The sequence below is a fragment of the Conger conger genome, chromosome 18 (genome assembly GCF_963514075.1).
Source record: "Conger conger chromosome 18, fConCon1.1, whole genome shotgun sequence".
Classification (NCBI taxonomy): Eukaryota; Metazoa; Chordata; class Actinopteri; order Anguilliformes; family Congridae; genus Conger; species Conger conger.
In genome coordinates, this window is record NC_083777.1 from 16,965,755 (window position 1) to 16,989,450 (window position 23,696).

The 23,696-nt window shown below is 41.9% G+C and overlaps 1 protein-coding gene across 1 annotated transcript; it reads left to right on the forward strand.

Annotated features, from left to right (window-relative positions):
• The first annotated feature begins 802 nt into the window (after positions 1–802).
• si:ch1073-126c3.2 (uncharacterized protein LOC555816 homolog) lies at positions 803–6,154 on the forward strand. The gene is made up of 6 exons (XM_061228509.1): positions 803–961; positions 1,378–1,472; positions 3,065–3,179; positions 3,594–3,706; positions 5,013–5,127; positions 5,577–6,154. The coding sequence occupies exons 1-6, from the start codon at positions 919–921 to the stop codon at positions 5,750–5,752; spliced, it is 657 nt and encodes a 218-aa protein (XP_061084493.1). The 5' UTR covers positions 803–918; the 3' UTR covers positions 5,753–6,154.
• Positions 6,155–23,696: the final 17,542 nt, after the last annotated feature.

The following is a 23,696-nucleotide window of genomic DNA, read 5'->3' on the forward strand; positions in this document are numbered from 1 at the left end:
ATGTTGTTCATTAAATGACCAGCGCATGACTCGCCACAGGTCTGTCCGGAGGGGGATCAGTCACAGATAAGCAGTGAGGCGGACCCTAAATACACACAGGACAGTCACCGTGGCAGCCCTGCGCCTCCGAGTAAATCAGCACTCACTTTGTACAGCTGCCCAAAAAGAGAGATTTATTGGCCGACATACTGCTCACCACTTCCATCTGCTGGGGCGATTGCCACCATTTTGATTTTAAATTGAAATCTTTTCAACCTGGCCCTACAGAGGACATTACCCATGTGAAAAGTTAAAAGAAAAAACAATGAGGAAGACCCATAAAAAGCCATTGTTAAAGAAATAATGCTGCACTGCCTGCACTGCCTGCCCCAGAGGCTCAATCCTTCAGCCACAGAGCCCAGTCTATGCTCCTTAAAGAAAGGGGGATAAAAGAAGGTGAAAATAAAATGTTTCATTCAATTCGATTTTATTTGTAGAGCGCTTTTTACGGACATGCGGTCACAAAGACCTCTTTACAGAGGAAGCAGAAAGGAGAGTTGGGGAAAAAGCCAGGCCTAAACCCTCAAAAAGCAAATTATAAATAGATTTTAAAAACCCAGGGGGGGGGGAAACTCCCCAGGGGGTGGTTAAAAAAAACTCCCCACATTAACAACCAGTAAAGCCTCTGACCAGTAAATGTTGACACAGATTGGGAAATGATTGCGAATGATAAAGAATTGTTGGAGTGTTTGCTCAACCCTGTGGTGTCGTAAACGTCATATCCATTTCCCACACAAACTCTGTGCTAAATTCCAGTAAACAGGCTTCAAATTCCAGCCACCAGGACACACACACATTTATAAAATCAACACTCGAGACCAAGACCACTAGACAGAGCCATCAAAGGAAGGAAGGAAGGAAGAGCAGAACGGCATAAACATGAAGCAGATAACCCTGAGGCTATGTTTAGCACTGCCAATGTGTAAGTATACTACTTTATTACTGTATGCGCAATGTGTGTGCCATTAAAAATCATTCTAAATGCGATGGCAAATCATTTTCAATTAGTTGGCATTACTGTATTGTTTTGCCAAATCTGCACAGATTTTATGCATCAATCGACAAACAATTTTCAAGAGCTGACACATACAAGATACAAGATACAAGTAGACACCCAGGTCAAATGTAATGTGCTGTGAGAATATGTCAAATGCAAAAATGTTAAAGCTCTGGGGTAAACGTGGCATTCTGCCTTCAGTGACCTGGATACAGCACAGAGCATGTCTGAATGATGGCCCTGTCATCCTGTACATCACACATTAGTAACCAGCAAGACCAAAATGCCGAAAAGATTGACAGACCAGTTGCTTTGCTGACACCATTTTGTTTGCATGGCAGTTTTCCTGCCGGGCCCATCTCTACAGGAAGCGACCAACTCCAGCAGCTGCTCCTCAGAGTCGGCCGAGACCATGCGTCTGACCGATCAGCTGAAGGTACCTGCGGCGTACGCCTTCCCTTCTCCACTGCACATCACCAACTAACCAGCCAGCCTCACAATGGCCGTCTGTGTGCACTACTGAGGCCCTGAACCAACACTTCCAAACGCTGCTTCACTGCAGTATGTGTACGGTCACTGCACCTTATGTGTACGGTCACTGCAGTATGTGTACAGTCACTGCACCTTATGTGTACGGTCACTGCAGTATGTGTACAGTCACTGCAGTATGTGTACGGTCACTGCACCATATGTGTCCGGTCACTGCAGTATGTGTACGGTCACTGCACCTTATGTGTATGGTCACTGCACCTGATGTGTATGGTCACTGCACCTGATGTGTATGGTCACTGCAATATGTGTACATTCATTGCAGTATGTGTATGGTCACTGCACCTTATGTGTATGGTCACTGCAGTATGTGTACAGTCACTGCAGTATGTGTATGGTCACTGCACCTTATGTGTACGGTCACTGCAGTATGTGTACGGTCACTGCACCTTATGTGTACGGTCACTGCAGTATGTGTACGGTCACTGCACCTTATGTGTACGGTCACTGCAGTATGTGTACGGTCACTGCAGTATGTGTATGGTCACTGCAGTATGTGTACAGTCACTGCACCTTATGTGTATGGTCACTGCACCTTATGTGTATGGTCACTGCAGTAAATGTATGCGGTCACTGTGGTGTGCACGTGCGGTCACTGCTAAGCGTGCGTGCGGTCACTGTGGTTTTTCCGTATGGTCACTGCAGTATATGGGTACGGTGGACTTTGTGTCAGTCATGTGCTTCCAACATTGGTGTTATACTAACAAAATCAGATAAACCACTGGCACTCAATAACTGGGTTAAACAGGAAAATGCTTATACTTTACCATTTATTACAGAGAAGTAGCCTACTTATCAATAATCAAACCGGAATGGTGTAATTCCTCAATTAATTTGAGCACAATATTATCCTCCAATACTTGAAAACACAGTTTAAGGGAACACAGAAGGTCCATTGAGAGTAGCTGAATGACTAAGCAAAAATAGATTTTACTGTCAATTCCAAACATTTCAAACATCTAGGACGGACATTTAGTGATCCATAAAGTTGACAAGTTTTAATATTGCTTTTCTGCTTTAGTGGGCCATGGGAATCGTGATTCAATGTATTCAACCCGACAGGGAGTTCACTCAGATTTATTTGGAATACATGAATCCCTGAATAAGAGGTTGGTTGCATTGGTTGCGAGTTAAAGCATCACAATATTCAGTGCTGTAATACAGAAACATGTTTAGATACAATACTTAAAACACTGCGATGCATGAGTTTAAGCGGAGTAATGTTTCATTGCAAAAGAAACTGGCTTGACACTCAAGCACATTTCATTTTCTTAAAAGTGAAATCACAGAGCAATTTAGAGATAAGCATCCGGGTAAAACTAACAGAAGAAGAAAAAAGCAAATGCTGCAGACCTGAATTTGAAAAATGAATAACTGGGATTCCCTTCTCATATGCCAATCCCTGGCTTAACTGGAAATGACTGCAGGGAGAACCAAATATGCACTACAAGCTGTTGAGAGGGAATACTCTGCCTCTAGGAATCGCTGGACTGCGTAGACACGTTGGCAAGCGTGTGGGCAGACAATGAGACCGCCTCGGTGCTGTCCTCCCTCACCACGGCCGTTAAAGTTCTGCAGGGCCACCAGAAATCAGGCAAGAGCACGCCGCCGTCAAAAGCCATCATTTCCACACGCACGCGCAAACAGACGCACGAACGCAGAATGCTTGAGCATTGAGGATTGTTAATGCTGTGTGTGTTTGTATGGCTTTGTGACTGTTGGATATCTTAAGTGTTGGGAATAGTGTTCAGCAGTGTGTGTGTGTGTATGTGTTGAGCATCTGAAGTGTTAGGAAGTGTGTGTTCAGAAAATTAAGGGTTAAGGAGCATATGTTCAATAGGGGGTGTTTAGCATCTCACGATTTCGACAGCATGGGATCAGAACTGTGTTTTGAGCATTTGACATGTTGGGAAGTGTGTGTTCTGCAGTGTGTGTAGAGTACCTTACATGCTCTGAGAAGTATGTGTTCAGTAGAGTGTGTGTATGTTGAACGCTGTTTTTGCTGCAGCTTGTCTCCAAGCCCATCCCAAGCAGTGTCCAGCACCAGGGGTGCCCAGTAAAGGAGGACTGGTGTGTGCAACCATAGGAGACGCACGCTACTGCAAGCCCATGTGCAACGAGGTATACACATCCACACCCTCACTCCGATCTGCACTAACCTACACCCTCACTAAGATCTGCACTAACCTACACCCTCACTCTGATCTGCACCACTGCACTAACCTACACCCTCACTCTGATCTGCACTAACCTACACCCTCACTCCGATCTGCACTAACCTACACCCTCACTCCGATCTGCACTAACCTACACCCTCACTCCGATCTGCACTAACCTACACCCTCACTCCGATCTGCACTAACCTACACCCTCACTCCGATCTGCACCACTGCACTAACCTACACCCTCACTCCGATCTGCACTAACCTACACCCTCACTCTGATCTGCACCACTGCACTAACCTACACCCTCACTCTGATCTGCACCACTGCACTAACCTACACCCTCACTCCGATCTGCACCACTGCACTAACCTACACCCTCACTCCGATCTGCATCACTGCACTAACCTACACCCTCACTCCGATCTGCACTAACCTACACCCTCACTCCGATCTGCACCACTGCACTAACCTACACCCTCACTCTGATCTGCACCACTGCACTAACCTACACCCTCACTCCGATCTGCACCACTGCACTAACCTACACCCTCACTCCGATCTGCATCACTGCACTAACCTACACCCTCACTCCGATCTGCACTAACCTACACCCTCACTCCGATCTGCACCACTGCACTAACCTACACCCTCACTGACAAACACCTACTGTACAATTTCACACACTGACCTACATACACTGACAAATATCCTCACACACTGACCTACTGTACAATTTCACCCACTGACCTACACCTCCATACACTGACAAACATCCTCACGCAATGACTGAAAATACAGCAATGCATTCTTTCTAAATGAAAGCCAGTTTAAAAATCAAGCAACAAAAAGACCAGTCATGTCTTCAGTGTTTCTCCTCACCACTGGGTCTGCCGGCTTTCCTGGCACAACAGCGCCCCCTACAGTCCCAACTACATTGTTTTCAGCAGGATGGAATTCACTTGCACATTTTTAAAGAAGACATAAAACTCAATGCCATGCACACTTGCAATATATGACATTAAACCTGTCAAAAACACAGGGATAATATATTAAAGACACAAAACTTTGCTGTACAGCTCATTTCTGGAGTTGCCTCAAAACTCTGCCCCAATACCTGCAAATGTTAGGCTGGCACAAAAAGCCATTCAAAAAACATACATTAAAACTGAAAAAACATGGAGGCAGTTTCCAGTTAAATTCTAGTGAAATGATTTTGTGGCAGTGTGATGTGACAGGGTTTTCTGCCCTTGTGGGGATGCAGGGATTTGATTTTGACTTCCTCAGAAGGAGTCGGCTGTATGAGGAGTGCAAAGCAGGGATCAAGCCCACTTGGACCACGCAATACATCGGTGGGAAAACACTGGCCATCTGTAACAGTGAGTACATTCTCTGACTGCTGTCTGTAACAGTGAGTACCTCCTCTGATTGGCTGTAACAGCAAGCACCTCCTCCGATTGGCTCTTTCTGACGGCAGGATTCTCTAGCTCCCACTAACAAGCCATGGCCTGGATTCAGTCATCACTGTAATGCAAATCCTTTAATACATCCAGGACAACCCTGGGCACATGCCCAGAGACTTCACACTGCACACAGGCCCAACTAACTTCCTGGAAACGGTGAAAGTAGAGCAGCCTATTAAGGCATCTCGTTCCCAGAGCGAAGGGTGATCACGCCGCACTCGTTCGTTCTCTGGCGATTCGGCTTTTTCCTACGAGGGCTGAGCCATAATAGGAAGTCCTTGCAGCTGTTATTCTTATTTCCAGAACAGCCCTATGTAATGAAATGTGAACTTTTAATACCCATCTCATGGGCCGTTTCCCTGCAGAGGCCGCCATTGCAATCTCGGGAGCCACGTCCGCCTACTTCCCCAAGGACCAGGACTGCCTGAAAACCAAGAGCGAGAGCGACTTGGAGAGGGAGGTCATCCAGACCTTTGTGTCCGAGCTGAAGGCCAAAGGAATCCGGGGGACGGCGGAGTACAAGTGCCTCACCTGTGGATGACCAACGCGCTGTACAAAAACCAGCTGGTTAACAATGGACTTGTGTTCTTCACCGGATTCTGCCTTATTATAACTACACGATCTGCTGCCATCTGCAACTTGTGCAAATACTGTTGACACAGCAGGTTAACTTGTAAACCTTGATATGCCTAATAGCCCGTTTTCACTGTCAAATATCCTTATGTCCCAGATGAGTTTTTATCAAGACTAGGTTTGACACAGTGTGGAATGTTCTCTAGGGAGTAGGCAAAATGACAGGCTTGGATGGGTGGAATGACCCTCTCATCAAACATTCTTGTATTCTTATGTTCTGTGCCAGATGTTGTGTTCTTCTCTTCTGCAAGCTCATCACTGTGTAATAAAAACCAGCAACACTAAAACAAGTGTGAAAAAATTGTGGCATTTCGTAAAGTGTGGTTATTGGCGTTACTATCACCTTCCTGTCAGCTTTGACCGGTCTGGCCCTTCTGCCCTGACCGCTCTCATTAACAAGGTGTTTTCGGCCGCAGAACTGCTGCTCACTGGATGTTTTTTTGTTTTTTGCACCATTCTCTGCAAACTGTACAGAATGTTGAGCGTGAAAATCCCAGGAGATCAGCAGTTTCCGAGATACTCAAACCACCCTGTCTAGCACCAACAATCATTCCACTCACATTTCTTCCCCATTCTGATATTTGTTCTGAAAAACAGCTGAACCTCTTGACCACGTCTGCATGCTTTCATGCCTTTAATTGCTGCCACATGATTGGCTGATTAAGAATTTGCCTAAAAAAGCTGGTGTACAGGTCTACCTAATAAAGTGCTCGGTGAATGTACATATGCCTGCAAAAACTGAGAAGGGATTTTACTCAAAGTAAATAACACCCTTGCTGACAAAAACAGCTCAAGCTAGGTTTTGAAACAACTGGCAGCTGGTTGACCAGTTAAACCAGCTACACACTCAACATGGATTGACCAGCTCAAGGTTTTGAAACAGCTGGCGGCTAGTAATTTCAAGCTGGTCATAGCTGGATTTTACACCAGGGACAAACTCTATTTTTAGGCCCCGTATTTGTGCAGAAACAACGCAACCTTTGAAAAGCACACAGTAGGCCTGGTCCTGACAGATTTATCTTAAATCCAGTCATCTGTTCCCTTTTCTAAAGTTCAGCAGCAAAATGTTTTGCAAGAGAGCTTATCATTTTTACACAATACCTCCCCCATCTCCCAGTGGAAAAAAAATAAAAAAATCAAACTTTTGCTATTGAAATGAACCTCGTCTGAATCATATTTCATCGCCTCATTGAAGCTAATCAGCATGATAAAATTACGACTGTAAGGAAGTCCTTGACAAAGTAAACTGCATCAATGCTTCAGTGACCCTGGCATATGAATAATCATTTACCAGGGGAAGGTTTATTCACTGACAGCCATTATGCCTATTTAACATGATACATTGGTCATGTTCCACTAGGCGATTACACTATTAATTCTCACCCGGACAATGCAATATAAAGTGATCACACAGCTCACAGGCTCTATAAAGAATGAATGCCAATGACAGAAAAGCAGACCATTGGCTGATAAGAAACTTGGTATGCAGAGCCAATTAACACAGGTTCAAGACTGATAACAACAGCATGAATAGAAATCATCACATTATATCTTTATCTTATAATGTGGGAGAAGTTGGCTTCATGTCCTTATATAACCACATATTAATGATTTTTGTGCCGAGAGCCACAAGAGGAAAATGTATCCTGACATTTTCAGTTTTTGGCTTAAAATCAGTAAAATTCACATTCATTCCAAAGTGCACTAAATTCTCCAGGCAGATCTCCCTCAATATGATCAGATGCATTACTCTGGTAGGCTATGGGCAACTTTTTAATGCCAAAGAAAAGTAAAGTCATAATAAATGAATGGCCAGTACCTCATAAAGCTAATTAATTAACCAAACTTCCTGTAAGCACTGCAAATAATTTCTGATATAAACGGGCCCCCTCCAGCACACTGGCCTCACGATTCTCCCTTCAAAAAGTAGCTGTCCTTTCAACAAGGGTTTCTGAAATGCTCTTTTAATGTCACAGCGCTGTTGGGTACGAGTATTCTTATCTTCAGATCGAGGCCTGTGGGAACCTTGGATGGTGTCCAGGCAATTATAACCACATGGTTCCAATCTGTGCATGCATGGGGGGGGGGGGGAGCTCAGGCACTCATCAAATATGTCATTAATTCCTCCCTCTCTCACTTGGGTTGTCTAAAGAGCATACAGTAGTCTTCCCAAAACATTAGCATACGCTATCCACTCATTAGGGGCACCAAATCTACAAAAATGCAGCTTGCTCTGCCAAGATAGTCCAAGTCGTTAGCGAGGCCATCCTACAGTAAGGCCAATTAGTTTTGCTCTTCCAAAGAAAGGTGCTTATTTAGCACGGTGCATTTTCCAAGGAGCACCTTTTGGGCCAATCAAGAGTAGCCATGCTACTACACTGTTACCCACAATCCACTTGGGAGGCGAACAAGCAAAGGAGATTTTTCAGGTGAGGACAGAAAGGACAAAAATATCCCCATGTCTATATAAACAATAAATAATCTAAAACAAAAATCAACAAGGGCTGGCGAGTGGAAGCCTGCTTGATGTCTGTTCCATCATTATGGTAATGCTTTTGGCATAGAACGGGAATTACAAAACTAAAGCTGAAAAGCATTTAATCATGTGTGCTTGTCTGGAACAACGCAGATTAAAAGACCGTTGCTTGAGGTTAGAAGGTCAGCATGGGACATGGGATTTGAGCACATCCCCATCCGAATGTTATTTCCTCAATTAACATCTGAACCATGCTGACATTTCTCACATGGGAAATTTTTTTTTAAATTTTGAATCCATTTAGTTTAGATTTTTCTTTTCCTGTGAATCATTCAGTCTGAACAATATCTGCAGCACAACCGCAACACCGTCAGACAATACTGTCAGAAACATGAAACAACCACAGCTGCGACCTGTGTCTGATCTTCAGAAAGGTCTAAATGCGGAACTCCCATCTGATTCATCAAACAGGTGTAAATCACAGATGCACTTGTTTGAGAATGCATAAATAAATCCCACGATATTAAACTACAAAGTGGTTTGAAATTAACTTGAATTTTCCCACAAGGCTATATCCTGTCAGCGTGCTCTTGTACAAAGATCCACCTATTGATTTCAGAGCCCCACCAGCAAATACAGCATCAGTGGGAAAAGAACCACAGGGAGGAACAAGATTACCGGCAGTCCAGAGATGGAGTTTCAGTCAATAGGGCCATACCCATCTCACCAAATAAGAAGGAATAAGTAGAAGATGAGGCAGCAATTTGACAATGCTCTTCAGCGTTCCAAAACCGTGAGAGAAAAACTCCTTCTGAAATACCAAGCGGCAGCACACTGTTGTTTGGAAAGGGAGAAAAATATGTGCATCGATTTGCAAGCCAATACAAAGAAACTTGTTTTATTTCTTGGTGAAAGGGCTACATCGATGTATGTTCTGACATAAATAAAAACAAGACACAACACACACTGCCTGCCAATTTCAAATCCAGCTGAGATACACAAACTTCAGGCGTAACAGCCTCTAGGTGGCAGTATCGTATCAGATGATTTCTCCATTTCTCTTCCTCACAACTTCACCCGGCACTCAGTACATTACTGAAAAAAAAAGGTTTCTTAAGTGAATATTTTCCTGCCACTTTGCTCCAGTTTAGGAAGTGGAAATAAAAGCAGACTAATTGCACTGACTGGTGGGTGATTTCGCACTCGTGCCCTTTCACATGAAATCACCTGCGATTAGAGTGCCTGCTAAATGACGGTACAGATCTTTGTACAGATAAATATAATTATACACCTGCAAAACAGCACTCATGGATAATAGAAACACTTGTGTAAAAAAAATAGCACATTTCAGAGCAAGTGTTAAGTATACTTAAAGCAGAATTAACTTCAACACATGCAATTCCTCAATTCTAAGCAGTTAATATCCCAGAACATTCAGGATCATGTTTAAATTGCTTGACAGGCCTAAATGTCTATAATTATGACTAACATTGCTAAGATGAGACCTCAGTGGCTTTGAACAAGGTGTTTTCTGCCTCATTTTGCAGTGTGACAGACACTTCAGCAAAGAATATATCTCAAGCTTTCTATGACCACTCATAACCGTCACTAGAGGTCTCTTATTCCCAATTCTTTCAGCCAAAACACAACACCACAAACAAAACATTTGGGTACTGCTGAGAAGAAACACAGAGTGGCATCTCAGTCTTTATTTGCTACAAAAGCTGAAAAAATGAAAAAATTGAAAACAATGAGAGCACTGACAATTCACTTGAACTCAAATACAAGTCATGTCGGGAGTTGAGAGACAATGCTCACGAATGCCACAGCAGTTGGCAGCAGTATAGGTAATTCAGCCATCCTTTCAATGTTAAGTCAATATTCAATTATTTTTCCCCACAGGAAAATGTAGTCACAAATCCGTGTTTTTTGCCGAAGTTATTGTGTTATTAGCACAATACAGAAATACTTTGTGGACCAATCAGGCGTCACTCTTCCCCACTACGCAGTCCCTGGCTCCAAATTGCACTACACGGCGGCACCCGCAGACTTCCACAGTTTCAAAATGCTTTTCACAAGCCCACGGGTATTCAGTGGGTGAGCAACAGGCACTTGGTGCATACTTTTTCGACTGTCCATGGTGCACCCATGTGGGCCAAGCCTGCTCACTTCCTCACTTCAGAAAACGTATGGGTTTAGATGACAGAGCAGATCAGTGGCCCTCAGGGCTGGGCCTACTGGCTTTAGTTGTGACGGTACACAGCACTTGAGTCTCGCAGTGATCAGTTAAGGCAGTTGATTACATATCTAACCCAGGTCATCCTGTTTCTTTGGCCTGAATCGGTTGTTCATTGTTAAGGTGGAATAAGTGTCTTAAAGCTCACTGTGCACACAAAGATTTCGACCACACCAAAATGGAGGCAAACATATCCACTTCAGTTATTACCTGGAAACAAACCAGGAAGCGGCACTGAAGTATTTACAGTAATATTGTTTCCAATTTAAAGTATTGACTTGAGAGCAAAGTTTTGGCTTGGGAGCAAAGATTTGGCTTGAGAGGAAAGACTTGGCTTGAGAGCAAAGTTTTGCCTTCAGAGCAGTTTTAGAATGGAAGTAGTTTTGTATGAGAGTAAAGTTTTGGTATGAGAGTAGTTTTGGTATGAGAGTAAGGTTTTGGTATGAGAGTAGTTTTAGTATGAGAGTAAGGTTTTGGTATGAGAGTATTTTTGGTATGAGAGTAAGGTTTTGGTATGAGAGTAAGGTTTTGGTATGAGAGTAGTTTTAGTATGAGAGTAAGGTTTTGGTATGAGAGTAGTTTTAGTATGAGAGTAAGGTTTTGGTATGAGAGTAGTTTTGGTATGAGAGTAGTTTTGGTATGTGAGTAGTTTTGGTATGAGAGTAAGGTTTTGGTATGAGAGTAGTTTTGGTATGAGAGTAAGGTTTTGGTATGAGAGTAAGGTTTTGGTATGAGAGTAGTTTTAGTATGAGAGTAAGGTTTTGGTATGAGAGTAGTTTTAGTATGAGAGTAAGGTTTTAGTATGAGAGTAGTTTTGTATGAGAGTAAAGTTTTGGTATGAGAGTAAAGTTTTGGTATGAGAGTAGTTTTGGTATGAGAGTAGTTTTAGTATGAGAGTAAGGTTTTGGTATGAGAGTAGTTTTGTATGAGAGTAAAGTTTTGGTATGAGAGTAAAGTTTTGGTATGAGAGTAAAGTTTTGGTATGAGAGTAGTTTTGTATGAGAGTAAAGTTTTGGTATGAGAGTAGTTTTGGTATGAGAGTAGTTTTGGTATGAGAGTAAGGTTTTTGTATGAGAGTAATGTTTTGGTATGAGAGTAAGGTTTTGCCACACAGGGAACCCATTTCTCCAGAATGCCTCCAGAACAAATCCTCAACTACTCTTTAACAAGCTGGACTTCCCCCAACTACAAAGACAGACATGTACTGATGGTTGTAAAAAGTGTGCAACCTTTCCACACTGCATGACCTATATGTGTAACAGAAACAATACAAAAGGAGCAGGCAGCACACCTCTTGTTGTATTTCCCCTTCATACAGACAGGTGGGAACAGAGAGGGTAACCAACAGACAAGGGACAACAGCTCAGAGGGTGCCATGTCAAGGGTCAAACACCCACCCACATGAACGGACCAGTACCGTTTAGCTGCCCAACAGAAAGCGCCACGCATCAGCAAACAGTTACGATACAGTGTGAAGTTATGATACACTCGGCAATTTAAATGAAATAATCAATGCTAAAGCGGACGTCCATCATGTCTAAAGCATGGGCTGTCACGGCGGTTAATGAAAGTGGCGGAGATGACCGAGGACCCTTTCCGGCCGGCGGCATCTTCAGCACATCCCTGCCGCGTCGCCCCGGTAACGGGGGGAGATTTGTGGGCACGGCGCTGGGAGAATACGCTCCTCCCGCGTGATTTAAGGGCCCGGGCAGCTCCTCCGCCCCCGCTGACAGACCCCATATTGATTTCCCTTTCAGTCAGCCCCTCGCACGCCGGAAGGCCCCTGTTCTTTACGGATAACGCGCGCAACAGATCAAAGTCTTAATTAAAGAGATTGAGATAATGTTGTATTATTTACACTTCCTGCTACTAACGGCGCTAAACTACCATTCAGCGCTTCTCGAACAGCGCCATCTGATTTTTTTAAGATCATGGGCTACTGCGGTACTCATAAATAACTGACAATTACGATCGGATGCGCTTCCGACAGATCTAATCAATTAAAATGAAGTCCGCCCTGCTAGGTTGCCACTATCCTGCAACTAATTTTCAGAGGGCAACCACAAACCAGAAACCGTATATTAGGTTGACAGCAAACTTAATTCAGCCTCATAAAGTCAGCTTAGTCTGTTTTAAAAGCCTATTCATCCCAGCAGCCAGCTTGATCCCAGTTGTTTAGTGGGTTGTAATTCATGGCGGCCACAAATATCAGGATGCGATCGTAACGACTCTCCAAATTTCGGTTCGGTATATCAGACGATAATAGCGATAGCATTTCTGGGTGCCCAATTCAATGACGTTACGTGATGAGTGGTTGAGTTGCGACCGGGGTTTCCTCCAGACTCCTGGCTGTAATGGGTAGGACAGCTATATTTCTGAAACAGCAGGGGGCAGTCATCTCACACTGGACCCAGAGGGAGACCGTCTTCTCCGAGAACCCCAACCACATCTCATACTGAACAAACAGCACAGCGGAGACGCAGCGCTGTAATTACCGGGCCAGGGGAGCGCGCACGGGTAGCACGGACAGTACGCCAGACAGCTTCCATGAAAACACCTCTGCCTTCATGCACATTTCATGAGGGCCCTGTGACTGCCTGACTGACCTTAACAACATTTCCCTGCGACTGAACTCCAGGAGGCCAGGAAGAACAAACAACCTGGTTCAGAAGCTGCCTGGAAAGAGCATTGGTGGGTTTCCTAACGATGCCGGTAACAATCGGTGGGTTTCCTAACAATCTCCAATTTCCAAGAATATAATGGACAATACGCCCCACACAGCATATCAAAACCTAGCTCGCTAATGTCTCAGAACGCCATGGAACGGTAATATGATGCACTTTGAACTGTGAAAGAGGGCAAATTATTTATTTTGTATGACATATATAACACTTTTTCTCACTACCTGTAGCAGGCCAACACCCACTGTATGCCCAAAACTGCTTCTTACAGCACAACCATACAGTACGGCCCGTAGCGTAGTGGCTAAGGTAAATGACTGGGAAACGCAAGGTCGGTGGTTTGAATCCCCGGTGTAGCCACAATAAAAGCCCTTGAGCAAGGCTCTTAACCCTGCATTGCTCCAGGGGAGGATTGTCTAATTCTAATCAACTGTATGTCACTCTGGATAAGAGCATCTACCAAATGCCAATAATGTAACGTACTGTAAATGTTTACAAATATAAAGCAAACTATTCACGTCTTTACTCCATATTGGTCATGTTTTGCCAAGGAGTGGTATTTAGCTGTTTGAAAGGTGTCCTTGGCAACAGCTGTAAAATATGCATAGTTCCTCCTTGCTATCGACCCTAGACACAATTACTCAACCAAGTAATGACAATAGAAGATGGAAGCAGCGAGATGTAATTTACAAGAAAATCTAATGTTTTCCCTGTTTCTTCTTAGATATAGAAAAGGCTCTTATTCTCATTTGACTCATAACCCAAGGAAATAAAATGAAACCGACCATTTTCCATTTCTGGAATTTGGATTTCATCTAAAGCATCACATCCTGGCAAAGAATATGACTTGCAATTAGTTATGCTACAATACAAAAAATAAGGTTTGTTTCTATTTCAGCACAATATAATGCACTATGAATCACCAATATATCTTTCTATAGACACCAAGTATTTTTACATTAATTGTAGTACAATAGTTGTTGAATAGTGTTTGCAGTACAATTCAATTATTTAACAGAGAAAACTAAAGTGATGCAATACATTTTCAAAAGTAAATTTTGTATTATTATGTAATATGCACTCACTAAGCACTTAAGAATACTAATACTGGGTTGGGCGTCCCTTTGCTGTAAAAACAGCCTCAATTCTTCATGCCATGGATTCCACAAGATGTTGAAAACATTCCTTTGAGATTCTGTTCCATGTTGACGATTGCATCACGCAATTTCTGCTGATTTGTCAGCTGCACATTCATGCTGTGAATCTCCAATTCTACCACATCCCAAATGTGGATTCAGATCCGGTGACTTGGAAGGCCACTGAAGAACACGTTCATGTTCATGAAACCAGTTTGAGATGACTTCTGCTTTGTAACATGGTGCATTATCATGCTGGAAGTAGCCATTAGAAGATGGGTACATTGTGGCCCGGAAGGAATACACATGGTCAGCCATGACACTCAAATAGGCTGTGGCATTCAAACGATGATTAATTGGTATTAACGAGCCCAAAGTGGGCCAAGAAGACATTCCCAACACCATTACACCACCTCCACCAGCCTGGACTGTTGACAAGGCAGGTTGGATTCATGCTGCTGGGGCCAAATTCTGACCCTATTATCTGTATGCCTCAACAGAATTCATCAGACCAGGCTACATTTTTCCAGTCTTCAACTGTCAAGTTTTGGCGAGCCTGTGCCCACTGCAGCCTCAGATTTCTGTTCTTGGCTGACAGAAGTGGAACTTGGCATTTTTTCCCTTTTTTCTCCCAATTTGGTAGCCAATTGTACCCCGTTTGATTCAATTAGAGCTAGTATTAGATACACCGTCCACACCCTGTCCCTCGGCGGCCCGAAGGAGAGCGACACACCTACTTCAAGCCGTCTCGTCTCATGCTCGTGACCGTGGTTCCAAGGCACCGAGGTGCTTTTTATTGTGCGGCGATCCTCTAACCCGCCAAGTCCCCCCCTCTGGAGCAGCGAGCCAATTATGCTGCTCCACATGAGCCGGCCAAACTTGGCTTTTGGCAGGACTGGGAATCAGCACCAGGTGTGCAACTGCAGTGAACTGCATCTTAAGTCAGCTGCATCTTAGCCTGTTGCGCCACCACGGCCCCTACAGAAGTGGAACTGAACTTGTATAGAGCTGTTATCCGAGTTATCGTAGCATTTCTGCCATTCTCCATTGACCTCTCTCATCAACGAGGCGTTTCCGTCCGCAAAACTGCCTCTCACTGGATGTTTTTTGTTTTTCACACCATTCTGAGTAAACCCTAGAGACTGTTACGTGTGAAAATTCCATTTGATGGTTGATGTGAAGATTAATTGAAGCTTCTGACCGGTATCTGCAAGATTGTATGCATTACACTGCTGCCACACGATTGGCTGATTAGATAATTGCATGAATAAGTAGGTGTAGATAAAGTGCTCAGTGAGTGTATATGTGTATGGTATCTGTTCCTGAATCCTACAGCATGCCATCCACCCTTCATACACTGCCTGTGTGATATCTTCTGTTATCTCTGCGGCTTCCACTGTGTCAAACCACACTCATTTATGATACAATCTGAATTTCATGGCTGGAAGCCAACTCTCTTTTACTAGCTGCACCAAAGGAAAAAATGGCATTTTTAGATGGTATGTTTAACAATGATGGAGCTGGATGGGTTGACAAGAGCAATAACTTATCTATTTATTTACTTTTGTGCAGTATTTATTCATATAAAATTTAATTACAGATTGTGTGCAATATTATTGCAGCAATAACATAGTAATTTATGGACATTAATATCACTGGAAGAGAATTTAAGTGACTTTGGGTAGTTTTAATTTTCTAGGGCATTCAGTAATTGTAATAATATTGGCATTAAAACAAAACTACCCCAATTCACCAACACCCACACCCCCCCTTGCTAAAGGGGGTCCCTCAGCCATGAAAGGCAAATGTTATCATTCAACCTCTAATTACACGCTACCTGACTTCATAGAAAACAAGCAAATTTACATTCACTAAATACTTTACAACCCCCCCTCCCTGCAAACAATGGAAATATAGAGACAAATTCAATGCAACATTCAGCAACTTAGTTTTGCCAGGAGGTCTCCCATCCAAGTACTAACCAAGCTCACACCTGCTTAGCTTCAGCCATTCAGCAGGAGCAGGGTGCATGATGGTATGGCCTCTGGCTGCACCAGATACACTCAAGCAATTCAGGTTCAGTGCCTTGCCAAAGGGTATGACCCAGGTCCTTACTCTAATATACTGCCACCCACATCAATGTGGCATTCATCTGCACAGCTATCACACAGACAAAATGAGCACACTTCAGTTGGTTAAGGTGAACTACATGCACTCTGACTATAAAGAAAAAAAACATTACATTTCAGACTTTTATCAGATGCTCTTATCCAGAGGGACGTACAACCATAACCAGGGACAAGTGCCCGAACACAATGACAAATCAACACTAAGAGTACAACAATATTATATCACAGCTGTTAGCCACAGGCTTCTTGGCAATTAAATAAAAGTGGAAGCCTTGGGTTTAAACTGTTTTCTGTGCGGTAAGCCACACAACGGCTTTCTGTTTTTTTTTGGGGGTTTTTTTACACATAAAGTCCTCCCCATCAATCAAAAAGAGGTAGAGTTGGGGAGTTAATTAACTTTTTATATCTATAAATTATCTTTAAAATGGAGGAAAGACACTCAGCTTTACAAGTGATTTAGGGTTTATTACCCCTTAAGAGTCAAGAAATATCACGTTTACTCAGACACAGTGCGATTTTACAACAAAATTGTCAGATTAACAAGTGGCATGCTTTGAACAAAAGCGTCATTCTTTCAAAGTCATATGCGCTGCAAACAAATTTTTCATGAAAAATAGTTTGAAAACAAATTAAATCTATGCATCTCGTCTATTATGGTCTTAATTCGAGAGACATACACTGCATCAAAAATCATTTTACAGCACCAGACCCGTGATTTCGTATTGCAGCTAGACTAGGCACAGACGTGAGCATTTTCCACATTTTTATAGTCATCCACTGGCCTAAGAAGGGGAACACTGCACAGGGCCTGTGGGGGAGGGGGTCATTAAATGTGGGTAAAATATAGATCATTCATAGTCAGTAAAAGAGGATGACACTGGGTGGCAGCATTTCATAAGGAATTATTTGTGAGAGGCCAGAGTGACTTTACCACCACTGTGACCTTCAAGGTTAGCCAGCTGCAGGACAGAAAAGACACAGTCAGCTCAGATACTGTTGCAACAAGTTTGTATGTCAATCACTCTCCTGACTGCTTGACAGTCTCTGATTTCCTAGAGTATGTCAAGTACTAATGGAAATAATACCTTTAAAAAGCCATTGGCACAAATTATTTTCAATCTGCACCCTTTTACACTCCCCCTCTGCCGGCAAACACCCACTCAATGCAGTCGTCTCTCCTTCCTAAATAAACAGCAGCTCCAGTGTTTTAACCTGGGAAAGGGCATGATGGAAAAAGATGGCCATCTTTTTGGCAAAAGAATGTGCCATTTAACAAGATAATTCAGAGGCTGCTTTTGATAAATATGAACTTTAGATCTCTTGTAGAATGGCCTCCTGTGGCAAGTGCACTTTATCTGGCATTTTGAGTACAGTGTTCACACACAACTCTCTTTCCATCCTCGCTCCCTCTTAGACACACATACGTTCCCGAGAAGGGACGATCACTCTATATATTTTCTTATTTTTTAAATCAAGACACATAGATTTTATTTTAAGCATATTGTTTATAATATCTACAAAGATTTTAAGTTTAATTAGCCAAGTGGGGACCTGAACTATGTCTGTTCAGGTCCCCACTCACACACATACGCGCACACACGCTCGATAAATACTCTGGGGTGGTTCTCACAGTTCTGCTTCAAGTTGAATCATCACCCCAGGAGTACTACTCTATGTATTCTCGAAACGGCAAGACTTGTCCTGGTATAAACTTTGCATCAACTGGATCACATCCATTTCTGACACCATTGTGGCTTTCATCCCCCACTTCCTTTATTTACAATTTAGGCCTGAAATAGAATGCTGATAGAAAGAAACTTAAACACACTTTAACATAACTGCCGAAATGTGCTAAACCCATTGCTGGTTAGCATGCGTGATTGGCTATTATATATAGCAGTACAAACTACCTGCTGAGCCTCTGAATTCATTTGCCATGCTATCTGTCAAACATTACAAAACATGCAGGAACGACGTTTTTGAAGGGTTAATGAGTCTTATCGTCACCACATAATTCAAAAATCTTAAAAAGGCCTCCTACAGTAATGACAATGTAATCCAACGGAAATTAGCAATCGATCTTGCATGCATTGCAATTGATCCACTCTCTCTTTAACGAGGGCTGTTCAAAAGATGAAGCGGTTTCGTAATAAAACGAAATGACACTTAACAGCGGCAATTGCCATCAACACTGCAACACTCCACAGAGGACAGCTTAAGAACAGCACTGGCAATTCAAAATCACAGCATCAAAATACATGCTTCAAAGAAACTCAATGCCAAATTGCTCTACTCTCCCCTAATTGGATTTCCATTCCAAATTATTTTAGATTTCTGGAATGAATGAATAAATGAACAAACAAACAAACAAATGGATCCGAGGTCATAGCTTTAGCAAATCAAAGGACCCTTTCTTTCATAACTATATGAAAACATTGTTCTTCACTGGTCATGTTCAGAGGCAATGACTATTGACAGTTTTTTTGTGAAGTATCACAAACTATTTAATAACCGAAGATACAGACAGTGGTAGGCTACAAGGCAGACTAATGCCTGTCACACAAAACATATTTTTAGATAACTTCATACACACAGAGTTTATTTGAATTATCGCATTGTATCAAAATATACAGAAATTGTTTTACAGTGAAACCTCTCACTGAGACCATGTAGGCTTTACAGCATAGTATGCTGTGTTCAATCCTTCACCCTTTTCCCCAATTTGAATGCAAAAAGATGCACTTTTGTTCCCTCTCTGTTCTCCTTCCTAAGTAGGTCATACTCGCTTGTCATCTCACCTTTCCTTCCACTTCAGTGTCTGCCGTCAAACTCTTCCGTTGCAGTCTATATTCTTTTCTTGACATCTGGTGACAGCTTCCTTTGTTGGGAGAACAAAAAATGTTTAAATCAATTGTGTGGTTTTTTGAAGATATTTTCAGAGAATATCAAACACCGTCTCTGTCTCAGAGAAACTAGGTACTTGGCACTTTTGACTAAGAAAAATGAGTCCTACTTCTGGGGACTTTTTAGAGTGGGTAGCAGCTTCTCGGTTTTCCCTGCGATTCTCATTCCCCTTCTCCCTTCTCTGCTCTTGCTTTGGTGATTTTTTTACTTTGCTTTGGTGCTTTTGTCCACGCCTCGTACAATTACTTGGGCCCTCTATCTAAATAAAACAGTGTTAGCGATTTAAAAGCACTTTGCTCTGCTACATTCCTGTATAAAATGCAGGCACATGGCTGTTAACCTAGGCTACGGTGACAACAATTTGTTAAAAATATAATACTATTTAAAATGAAACTCTGTAAACCATGAGGCCTATAGCTAGCTATAGCTCGTTTATACTGCCACCATTTGTGAAACAATTGTTTTCGATAACCTACTGCTTGGACGAATGAAAATAAATGAAATACGAACTGTTAATTAGCAGTACTAAGGTACTAACGGCGGGTTGTTTGCTTGGTATTTATATTTCTAATCGCTTGTTACTCTTTATCTGTCAACACCCGTGGTGTCTTTTAATTTATTGGATAGCCACCAAATTAAGTATTTCCTCTGTAAATACACTGACTGTAGCTACAGTCGTCTTCATAGCTTATTAACTCACCTAAGGTTAACCCACCTCACGCTAACTCACCTTACGTGTTTACACAGTTGTTTCTCCCGATGGCATTATCTTATTTGACTCTCTTCAAGTTTGCAAAACAGCTTATAACGAGAGGTGAAATTCAGTGCCTGCAGGATGGAACTGTAGCCTACTTCAGATAACATATATGCCTTGATTCAGGTACCACAAAATCAGTCATTACTTCTCAGGTGAGCGCCAACGACACCTTCCGTCGAGTGGCGGGTCAGTCAATCAATCAAAACATTATTTATATAGCACTTTGCATACAACTGAATGCAGCATAAAGTGTTTCAAATAATATAACATATAAAATAATCAAACAAATCAAGCAAAAGAAACAAATCAAACAGTGATCAAACCATTATCCTAGTACGTACCGATTTTTTCACAGCGCGTGACTGAACATTGATTTTAAGGGAGAGAACAATTTAACCCTGCACAACATATTGAATACCCCTAGAACGCACGACATGGGTCCAAATGGACCAGCATTCATTTCCGATGGAATTTCATGTATAGCTGAGGGCCTCTTTGTTACCACTTTTTAAAAATTAATCTACTCATTTGATATTCAAGGTATTCATTAATTATCTTGTTTTTGATTATCACAAATCATATATTTTTTTCAAATCTTAAATATTTTTATTTTCTTACGTTTTTTATTTGTGTATTACTTCGCCAAATTGGTCATAAAAGAGCCGTATTCATTTCCAATGTTATTTGATGTATGGCTGTGCGGCTCTTTGCTATATCTCTGAGAGAAAATAATATTTAAGTATGTATCGATACAGAAATGAATTGAATATCTTGTTATGATCGTTAAAAGTACTCTTCCCCATTTGTTGCTTGATGTGAGTGTGCATACCCATGCTTAAGCATGTGTCTGTGTGTGTCTTCAACATCAGGAGATTACAAGCAACCACCAAATTGACCTCAGAGGATATTATTGAGCTACAGTATGACGATTTTTAGTTTGATTAACATTGATCAAAACTGACATGTTGACATTATCAATTCATCAGACCAATTACACTGACTGAACACACAATGCGTCAAACCTACAATACACAAGGCTACAGCAGCAGAAGACCAATAAGTAAAAAAATAAGTCTAATAAATACCTAAGGAAGTGCTCACTGAGTGTATATCTGGACAGACATTTGATATTTTGATGAATGCTGATTCTGGACATGGCTCGCTGCTGGAGCTGTTCGATAAGTGACACTACTGGCCATGCCATTTGACACTACTGGCCATTCCATATGACATTACTGGCCATGCCATTTCACATTACTGGCCAAGCCACCCTGATTGGCAGACTGAGGAAATGGGTTTGCTCTCTGGGACTGTATTGGAGTGGTTATCATCATATCTGTCTGAATAATTTTGGTTACTATTGCTGATTACTGTATGTGTCCTCCTCTGTTGTGATTACTTCAGGTATTCCTCAAGGCTCCATGCTTGGGCCAATGTTGTTTTCAATGATATGTAATCATTGGGTCTAATTATGCATCAACATAATATCATTTTTCATTGCTATGCTGGCAATACACAGTTGTACTTGTCAGTTAAACCTACTGATATTAATCATTTGCCAGTGCTACATGGCTGTTTAGTTAATTATCATAACTTGATGGCTCATAATTTCCTTCAGCTGAATTCAGTTGAAGCCGAAACCCTTAAACTTGGCCCTGAGCTTACCATTTCTGGGACCACTTGTTTCCAATAACTAAGCCCTTCCCCAGAAATATTACTGTGCCCTCCAAAACAGCTTTAGCAACATATTGAAGCGTGTTCATTCACCCTGTAAAAGTGTATCCATTCTGTCTTGTGGATACCAAAAAAAGTATCCAAGCTTTCAAATCACCATCATTTGACTATTGCAATGCCCTGTTTACTTGCCTGAATCCTGAAATGTCAGCCCAACTTCAAGTAGTAACAAATTCAGTAGCAAGACTGCTAACCAGGACAAAAAGAAGATGCCATATCACCCCAATTGTAGCATCTCGGCAATGGTTGCCAATGCAGTTTAGAACTGAGTCATCCCTGTTAGTTGTTTGATGAGTTTCAGCATGAAGCAACATGAATTTCATCATTTGACAATGGCCACCATCTTGATTTACTGCCATTCTGATTTATATGCAAAACATTTTTTTATTTATTATTGGTCCTATTTGCATCAAAGTTGGTATGCAGCTTCAGGCTACTGAATTATGCAAACATAATATAAACCAACACAATCGCATTAACTGTTTGCCCACTATTAACAAATGGATTCGCCTTCATATTCACTCAGTGATCACTTTATTAGGTAGACCTGTACACCAACTTGTTAATTCATATAATCAGCCAATCATGTGGCAGCAACTAAATGCATAAAAGCATGCAGATGTGGGCAAAAGGTTCAGCTGTTTTTCACACCAAATGTCAGAATGGCGAAGAAATGTGATTTACGTGACTTTGACCGTGGAATGATTGTTGGTGCCAGACAGGGTGGTTTGAGTAGCTCAGAAACTGTTGATCTCCTTGAATTTTCATGCTCAACAGTTTGTAGAAAACATCCAGTAAGCAGCAGTTCTGCGGGCAGAAACATGTTGTTAATGAGAGAAATTAGAGAAGTTAGAGGAGAATGTCCAGACTGGTCAAAGCTGACAGGAAGGTGACAGCAACATAATTAGCCATGTATTACAACAGTGGTATGCAGAAGAGAATCTCTGAACACACAACATGTCAAACTTCAAAGCGGATAGGCTACAGCAGCAGAAGACTTAATAAGTGTAAAAAATAAGTCTAATATAATGCTCACTGAGTGTACATGTCCAAATGTGCATATGAAACATATGCATGGGTATATACATTTTGGTGTTCATTGGATATGTGGTATAAAAGTTATGGACTAAAACACAAATATAAACATTATAGCGCCACTATCTGGGTAGTATCATACCTTCCTTCTGGAGTAGTTGGGGTGGGTATAGTAGCCCACCTATCAAATATGGTCACTCTAGGATTTACAGGAGCTACAGATTCAATGTAAAAACAAAATTGTAAATTGTATAGTACAATACTGTCAACTGGGTTGCCAGAACGTATAAATACATTAACAATATGGTAAGCATAAAGAAGGCTGTATAATAAAATAATAAACAATTCTACAAAAACATCCACATTTCATCGTATGGAAACCTTTGTACCTTATATGGTATGATAGAAACATGCAAATGTATAAGATGAATTTCCTTCAGTTTTGCTAAATTAATAATAGGGAGATTTTGCATTTGCAATAATATAATACTGCATTTGAATTCATTGCATGAAAATAAGAGGAAACTGAAGTGCCTCGCAAACGCAAACACACACACACACACACACACACACACACACACACACAACCACAACCACACACACACGCACACACACACACACACACTACACTATCAATTGACAGCAGGAGTGGTGAGAGAAGGGGCTTGGGAGACCCTTCTGGGAGTGACGATATCAGGCTGGGTCATGATTCACACCAGGGCCAGAGACAGGAATCAGATCATGCCCTGAGAATCATGGGAAAT

Bases quoted from the DNA above. Each gene is read 5' to 3' on its own strand.
- si:ch1073-126c3.2 (XM_061228509.1), top strand. From the start codon at position 919: ATGAAGCAGATAACCCTGAGGCTATGTTTAGCACTGCCAATGT. The intron at 3,707-5,012 runs GTATACACATCC...GTGGGGATGCAG, and splicing joins GCAAGCCCATGTGCAACGAG to GGATTTGATTTTGACTTCCT. The intron at 5,128-5,576 runs GTGAGTACATTC...GTTTCCCTGCAG, and splicing joins AACACTGGCCATCTGTAACA to AGGCCGCCATTGCAATCTCG.